General features: G+C 43.5%; 1 protein-coding gene across 3 annotated transcripts in view; it reads left to right on the top strand.

Moving 5' to 3' along the window:
• Positions 1-270: 270 nt before the first annotated feature.
• The window catches only part of LOC102293136 (receptor-type tyrosine-protein phosphatase gamma), a gene marked incomplete at its 5' end in the record, with an annotated part of 174,559 nt that continues 165,945 nt past the window's right edge, over positions 271-8,884 (top strand). For all 3 annotated transcript variants that reach the window (XM_042228107.1, XM_042228109.1, XM_042228108.1), the window contains 2 exon segments: positions 271-453; positions 4,983-5,131. In XM_042228107.1, coding sequence (XP_042084041.1) covers positions 271-453; positions 4,983-5,131 — 332 coding nt within the window.

The following is an 8,884-nucleotide window of genomic DNA, read 5'->3' as shown; positions in this document are numbered from 1 at the left end:
AGTAATTAAAGCAAAGGGTGGATATTTTGAAGAATCTAAAATATAAAACATGTTTTGAGTTATTGACACTTTTTTGTTTACTACATAATTCCATATGTGTTCATTCATGGTTTTGACACCTTTAGTAAGAACCTACAATGTAAATCGCCATGAAAATAAAGAAAAAACATCAAATTAGGGGATGTGTTGAAACTTTTGACTATATCTCAGTTTTGCATTCACATTTTTTTTCAAGTGATGAGATGCTGTTGTATTTCTTATTTTCCCCAGGTATGTATGGGCCAGATGAGGGCTGGGCATCTGCCTACCCACAATGTGGAGAGAGAAACCAGTCACCAATCAATATTGTGGATAAGGATACCAAAATATCCAGAGAATATCAGGAGCTGACACTGGAGGGTTTTAACATAGAATCTTCAAATAAGACATCTATGAAGAACACTGGCAAAACAGGTAAACATAACACATGTTCTGTTTGTCCTTTTGTTGAAGTTTCTTTTTTTGTTCTTGATTTATGCTTCCCTTTGCAACAACAATCTTTGTCTTTCACCACCACTTTTAGGAGGGGAGATAATTTCTACACCTTGGCGTATCTTGTCTGACATTGTACAGGCATGAATTCTCACATTAACATTGACTTTAGCTGGGCAAGCTGAGAGGCCTGCAGCTTTTTCAGGTGGTTTGTTCGGCACTGTAGCAATCAGAATTATTTTCTGAAGGCCAAGAAAAATGCCCAGTGGATTTATTTTTTCAAGTGGATTATTACGGCTTTGACATCGTCCACTTAAATGATCTTTATGATTATTACTTAATTCATTTATTTTTAACTTTTAAGATATTATAAATGGAACAGACATGACTGGGGGATAGGAAAGGTAAAGATGTAGAATAGAAAAGTTCAAGAAAAGGAGAGGGGAAGAAAAATAGAGGGGAAGAGGGACAGAGAGAAAAGACAAAAAAAATCTGCTGGATCACCTGCTGGAAGAAAAAAAAAGCAAAAAGAGAACAACCACAAGAGAAACCACAGCAAGAACCTAGATAAGTGTAAGTAACAGTGACCAATAGATACTGAATGTTAATGAGCAGCGCGCAAGACCGACAATGCATGACGTGCTTTGACGCAGCAGCCAAGGAAGATACAGTATGTGTCTGTGCACACCTGTGTGCATGAGCGCGCTTATATACAAAAGGTTTCTCCACTATCTGATAGTGGGTGTTGGGAGCCATAGCCCTGCCCCCCAGGACATCAAGCAGGCATGGAGGAGATCCAGGCCCCAAATATCTTGAGGCCCCCCAATGCACGAGAGCCCAAGGAGGACAATCATGCAACCCACCTAGAAAGAGCTTAGGATAGTCCCAGACAGGGGGGTCATGCAGCAGCCACATTGCAGAAGCTACAGGGGGCTGTGACGATGTGCCTGCAGGATCTGCCGGCAGCCAGCTGTGTCAGAGTGGACCTAGACCTGGGCCTGAAGGGCAGTTCAGAGTTCAGGTGTACATTTAACACATTTTTGTGAAAAATTCTAAATATGTCAGCAGGTTGATAAATGCAGTTATAGTTAACATTTATATGATCTGTGCAACTTTGCTTATCATGTCAATGGATTTCATGACTGTTGGGCTGTTATGAGGGCCCAGGCCCCACCAAGCAGCCACCGGGAGTGAGCTAGTACGTATCTGAGCCCCCAGCCCTGGATACCGAGAACCACCAATGCACTGACAGCTGAGGGCATCAGCCACTGGCAGGGAGTGTGGTGGTGGGAGATAGATCCCTACACCAGGGGGGCCCAGGTGTTCCCAGAGAGGTGGAGTCTAAGACCCGACCTGACACATACACACAGACAAACAGGCACACACAGACACAAACATGCATTCCCACCCTCATGCACACATATACAAATACTCAGCACTTGCCCACCATGGAGACACACAGAACAGCAGCAGGGAGGCCCAGCATCCCAGACCCCGACCAGACGGCCAACTACTCCTCCCGAACAGAAAACGGGGGGGAAGAACCCATACCTCTCTCCGCCAACTCATATGTGTTGCTGTGTGCTGTTCTAAAGTGCATTTAAAACACGGGAGGGGCATGGTGCTTTCTGCAAGAAAGCAGCAGGTGTCAGCATGGCCCCTCCCGAGAGCCCTCTGTTAAGTCTATTTGTTGAATGTTTGTCATTATGCTTCTTAAATTTGGAAGGTCTGAGTTCAATCTATAGGATCAAGACATTCCTTTGTCCCTGAGCACCTCTCCAGCCACTCTGTGCTGGGGGAGGTTTTATGCAGAAACATCCTATCTGAAAGATCTGTTTCTTGTGATGTTGCTTCCTGCTTATGTGATCCTTTTGGTGAGCAGGAAGTCATGCACACAGAGACACATGCACACAGAGAGACACACATTCTCACACACTCACTCAAACGCACACACACACATTCTTACCTGCATACATACACACACACACACACACACACACACACACACACACACACACACACACACACACATACATACAGTGCCTTGTCTTTGTAACCAGGGGGGGTTTACGAGGGGAGGTACTAATGTATTGTGTGAACTGTTTTCCCAATAAAAGGCAGCAAGCGGAGGCCGTCGTTGGGGTCATTTTGTGTTAGACACCGACGAGGCCTCCCTTACAAGTAAATCGATCGATTGCTGACTGTCTTGTTTTCTTCATGATGAATAAGTCTCTAAACCAGCGGGGCTTGTGGAAACACAGACCCAACACCCTCAATGTCTACATGTATTTAAAATTGAGAGGTGGGCCAGACGTGAGGTTGGATACACAGACGGTCCTCTGGACACCGCATAACGTGCCCACCCCCCAGGCCCTATATGTATGTGTTATGAGAGTGTGAGTAATGTGGATGTCTAAGTTGTGGAATAAAATTGAGGCACAGGTGGCCAGAAGGGGACAGAGGGGGAATGCCTCCCCTGCACCTCAGTGACACACCCATACCCCAAGGGAAGAGGGAGGCAGTTGGGTACAGGGAGGGAAGGAATGGGAGGGGGGGCAAGTACCCCCTCCCTGGGGTCAGCTCCCCTGCTAACCCCAGTGGGCACCCCCATTCCCTGGAATCTATCAAGGCCCGGGCCCACAGTAGCAACACTGCCAAATCCCACACAGCCCGGGGCAGCCCACCTGACCTCACTACAGAGGAAACTACACCTACCCATCATTCAATCATCTCCCAAACTACATAAGACAATAGACACCCAGGTTGAGTTCATTCTCCTCTGGGGTAACACTTTATAACACTATCCGTGAATAAGGTGCAAGTATCTTGTACTTACATGCAATTTTCTGTAATCAATAAACATGACGTGGTGGATCACATCTTTGGAAAGCTGAGTTCAGTTTCTCCAGCCACAGCCCACCTGAGGTTCCCCGCTAGAGGGTCCCTTCGTCGTTGCCATGGTCAGCCTGTGTTTTTTTTGGACTCTCTTGCTCCTGGTTGTTTTTGATTTAGACTCCACCCTGGTCAAGTGAGCTGTTTTTGTCTTGGGGCCATCAGGAGCTGGCCCCATTTAGGTTTATCCTCGTCCTGCCTGTCACACAGCACTAACCCTGACACCACTTGTGAATGTGAAAATAAATGGTAAGTGGTCTGTATTTGTATAGCGCTTTACTTGGTCCTAAGGACCCCAAAGCGCTTTAAACTATACACAATCATCCACCCATTCACACACTGGTGATGGCAAGCTACAGTGTAGCCACAGCCGCCCTGGGGCGCACTGACAGAGGCGAGCATAGTGTTTCAATTCTCTCTATATCTCAGCAAATTGCAATAGAATGACAAAGGACCCTGTAAGGGACTTTGTAAGCAACTGAAAAACAATTCTGCCTGGCAAATTAGCCCCACATGTGAGAATATGCTTTATAAGCTGATGGAAACTGACGGAAATGATCTTTAGTGAGGATGTATTCCTCAGAGAAAATCTGAAGGAGAAACAGACCTATATTTAGCATGTCTTAGAATATGTTTCTTTAATTTATGCATGTAAAGCTGTTTCATGCTGTGCATGTGCCCACATTCTGATGGTGTTTCAAGGAACCTTTGAAATTGTCTTCATGTCATCGATAGATGTCACATTTTTGTTTCTGTATCTGTTTTTAAAGAGAAATTATTTCCATGTCTGCTGAAAAATCTGATAAGTAATGAATCAAAGCTCACTTTTTTCATCTACCCACATAGCAAAATTGGTATGGCCCGGATCTGGCTTACACGTGGCCACACATGGGCCAGCACAAGGCCATTTGCAGACACACTGGTGGTCCTGTGCTGGCCCAGAACAGTTTCAACTCTGGGCCCAGATGTCAGCCTAATGTGTACCTTAATCAAGCCGTGTAATAACAACATGTGCCAGAACATAGGAGTGCAAAAGTAACATGACGAAACTCTGTTCAGACAGTGAATGGACTGATTCTTATATTGCACTTTTCTACTCTCCTGGATTACTCAAAGTGCTCTATACAACATGCCACATTCACACACTTTCTCTAAACTGAGTGCTTTCTTACTACATTTATACACATTCACATTCTTGACATGCAGACCGGAGGAGCCAGGGATCAAACCACTAATCTTCCGACCAGTAGGTGTCCTGCTCTACCTCCTGAGCTACAGCCACCCAGTGGGAAGCATGAGTAAACCCTTACAAGGTTTTGGATAAAGTGTACACTCCCAAACCTGTCAAACCTGGTTTGAATTTGAATTTGAATTTGAAACATTGGCTACCATAGCAGTATAGTATTGCAACATGGCATTTGGGTCTTCTAACTAAAATAGGAAAATAGGAAAATAAATAGTGCCATCATTGCCAGGCCTGGCCCATATCTGGATGACATACCACTTACCATGCCAGAAGTCAGTCAGCAGTGCCCGCTTGACACCAGATGCGGGCCAGACCTGCCTGCTATGTGGGTAATCACTGTTTTTTTTTCTCTCCTCTTCTGTATTTCTTCCAGTCGCCATCATGTTGAAAGATCATTACTTTGTTCGGGGAGCAGGTCTACCAGGGAGGTTTAAGGCAGAAAAAGTAGAGTTTCATTGGGGCACAAGCAATGGATCGGAGGGCTCTGAACACAGTATCAATGGCCAACGTTATCCTGTGGAGGTAAGCTCAATTTTCTAAGGAAAAAAATACAATATAATTTAAAATGTTTGAATATAATTTTTGACTACATTTATATTTCACCTTTAAAAGGTGTTTACCTTACCTTGTTTGGTAGACTTCTTTTCAGCACAACCTTAGATGTCTTTACTTTTTTTTTCAATTTCGACATATTGTATTGACAAAATTTACTTTCTATTGCATGAAAAACATAAAATCCAAGTAGGCAAAAATTATTATTTTTTTACTGTGAAAACAAACACATTTAAGGAATCATTTTTATAACTTGAGATGCAAATATAAATTATAAAAAAAAAATATGAATTGTGCAAACTTAAAAAATACATGCAATGGCCGGGGTGGCTTTTGTGCAACTATTTAAAACTTTTTCCTTTAGAACTATCAGGTGTCATAATAAGGTGCTACACAAATTATTTGTGCCATTCCACCACGAGACTGAGGGACAGGCCTTAGACCCAAAGACTTGACAACAGGAGCTGTATCACTTTGTCTGTTTTCCACGCAGAGACAGCATTTACATTTCAGTGTCCCTGTCGTGGCTATTTGGCCAGCATCTGTGTCATTCAACAGCCACCTTATTGTTTTGACACATAATACAAAAAAAAGCAAAAAATACTACACTACAAACCAACTACACGCTCCAAACAAGCTAATGTCACAAATCTCACATCTCAAATCTCGCTCTCTTGTCGCTGTCACTATCCCCGCTTCCTAAGCAAGCAAATGTCAAATGTTATCATATAATGTTTGTTTTTGGTTGGCATTTTGCTATTGACCCACAGGTTTCTGTAAGAACATACGTAGGCTGCCATGACAGACCAGTACTTCCGCAGTTCGGTTACTCAAAGTGAGAGCCAGCGTTCACTCGTTGCTAACAAAAAAAATCGGTTACTTTGTGCTGTAATTAGCGGCTTTACCTGTTCGAGGATGAGCTCAATTGCTAACTTTACTGTTGCAGTGATGGCGAGGTTTCATTGGTGCTTTACGAACACTAGACTTTATTGAACTATCAATAAAGTCTTGGTGTGCAAGGTGATATGGTGCACACTGGGAGTTCACATTGCACTGTTGCTCTGCCCTGTGACGTCTGTCTTAGTTTATCTTAGTTTATCTGTCTTAGACGTTTGGATTCAAGCCTCTTTTCTGTCCCTGCATTCCACCTGCGCTGCTCGTCTGTACATGCAAGCCTCGTCTTTCCACTCATCACAGCGTTCTGCACCTGCAACAAACATTAATAGTATTTTCTCACTGTCAATACTCAAGATTTAACATCATGAGGAAATTTACACTAACAAAAGTACTACTGTGTCTGTTTATATCAGTGGTGGACAAAGGGCTGGTGTCCTGCATGTTTTAGATATGACCCTGGGTCAACACACCTGAAACATATCTAAACCACTGAAATAAAAGTACTGGCAAGGTCACCCATATTTTCCATTTCATATCAATAGTCAGTTGCTTTTTGATAATTTTTGATAATTTTTTTTCAAATTATTATATTCTGCATATACTACGCAGTGTCACATTTTCTTATAATATTTTATTAAAATATTATAAGAATATTATTTTTTATCTTTGTGTGATTGTATAGCATACAGCCCACACAAAGTTTAAACAATGAGTGGCTTCCACATGTAAACAGTCAACAGCTCCACGCAGCACTTACCCACATAGCAAAATTGGTATGGCCCGGACCTGGCCCACACAGTGTGCTTACACATGCTCCACATACCCCAAAGAATGACGGCCCTTTGGTGCCCCAGATCTGGTTTGCCAGATGTGGTCCACACATGGGTCAGCACAAGGCCAGTTGCAGACACACTGCTGGTCCTGCGCTGGCCCAGAACAGTTTCAGCTCTGGACCCAGATGTCAGCCTAATGTGTACAATAATCAAGCCATGTACTAACAACATGTGCCAGAACATGCAAAATAGTGCGAAAGTAACATGACGAAACTCTGTTCAGATAGTGAATGGATTGACTCTTATATAGAGCTTTTCTGGTCTCCCAGAGTACTCAAAGTGCTCTATACAACATTCCGTCAATCACACATCTTCTTTAAACTGAGTGCTTCCTAACTACATTCTTACACATTCAGACTCTTGACATGCAGACTGGAGGAGCCAGGGATCGAACCACTAACCTTCCAATCACGAGGTGACGTGCTTTACCTCCTGAGCTACAGGTTTTGGATAAAGTGTACACTCACAAACCTGTCAAACATGCATTTTAAACGTTGGCTACCATAACAGTATAGTATTGCAACATGGCATATGGGTCTTCTCAAATAGGAAAATAGGAACATAAATAGTGCCATCATTGCCAGACATGGCGCACATCTGGTTGACATACAATCTGCCATTACACCAGTCAGTCAGAAGTGCCAGCTTGATGCCAGATCAGGGCAAGACCTGTTTTCTATGGGCCTAGGCCACATAAACCAAATCACAATCGAGCCCGATATGGCATGCCATCACATAGACAGTGCCATCTATGCCACGCCTGGCCCATATCTGGATGACATACATCTTATCATGCCAGAAGTCAGCCAGCAGTGCCAGCTTGATACCAGATCTGGGCCAGACTTCCTTGCTATGTGGGTAACTAGATAGCAGCAGCGTGACTCCTCAATCACAGCCTTCCAGAGTTTCTGTTTCAGTCATTTAAACATTTTGATATCCTGTTACACCCCGGCCTAGGCAACCGGCCTAGGCAACCGGCCTAGGCAACCGGCGTGCAACGTATGAAAATAAAAATAAGAAAAAAACACACGAGAAAAAAAGCTAAAGCTCTCCACCAAAATCCCAAAACGAAGGTGTCTCAAACGAAAATATTAACAAACCCATTCACAGCTATTTACAACAAACTATTTATTTACAGCAAAACACCAAACTATTTAAAACACGGGGGAGATCACGACCATGACCAACTGACACACAGGGCTTAAATACATAGAAGGAGCAATCAGGGAATGGACCACAGGAGGGAAACACAGCTGGGGCAAATTAGACCTGACGAGACAAGGAAACGTAAACTGAACACACTAAGATAACACCAGACCTTCAAAGTAAAACAGGAAACACATGACAGTCACGCAAAAACAAAACACTGACAACACCGAAACGTAACAATCCACATAGGTGATATACCTTCCACAGAGTAACAGCTGCATGACTACATGATTTCCCGCGATTTCCAGCGATACAGGAACAGCCGGGTGTCTCGACTACTCCACTTTCCCTTAGCACAGAGGTTCCCAAAGTGTGGGGTGCAGAGCCATTGCAGGGGGGAGGGGGGTGCGGTATGAATATGAAAAACGACAACAACAAAAAAATGCTTGGACATTGGGGCGCCCACACAAACGCAAAGCAGGAGATGAAGCATGGCCAAATATGTTCCCAAACCAACTTCCTTCCAATCCAAATACTAGAAAATATGATGAAGCATGTCTTCCATTTGGCTTCACCTGCACAAATACAAGGTAGGTCTCCCTGACAGAATTTGTTTCCCCTGCGTGAGGAACACACGCTGCGCTGTCCAAATCATGGACAAACAGTAGCCAACCTTCTTGATTTTGATTTTGATTTTGCCTGAGCCAGAAATATTATAATTCTGATCACGCATCAGTACATTTCCATATTTTTATATCCAGAGGTGTGGACTCGAGTCACATGACTTGGACTCGAGTCAGACTCGAGTCATTAATTTTATGACTTTAGACTTGACTTGAAAAAA

The sequence above is a fragment of the Haplochromis burtoni genome, unplaced genomic scaffold (genome assembly GCF_018398535.1).
Source record: "Haplochromis burtoni strain Fernald_Lab_line unplaced genomic scaffold, NCSU_Asbu1 Contig_304, whole genome shotgun sequence".
Taxonomy (NCBI): Eukaryota; Metazoa; Chordata; class Actinopteri; order Cichliformes; family Cichlidae; genus Haplochromis; species Haplochromis burtoni.
Note: the sequence above shows the minus strand (reverse complement) of the source record. Positions and strands in the feature narration are given on the sequence as shown.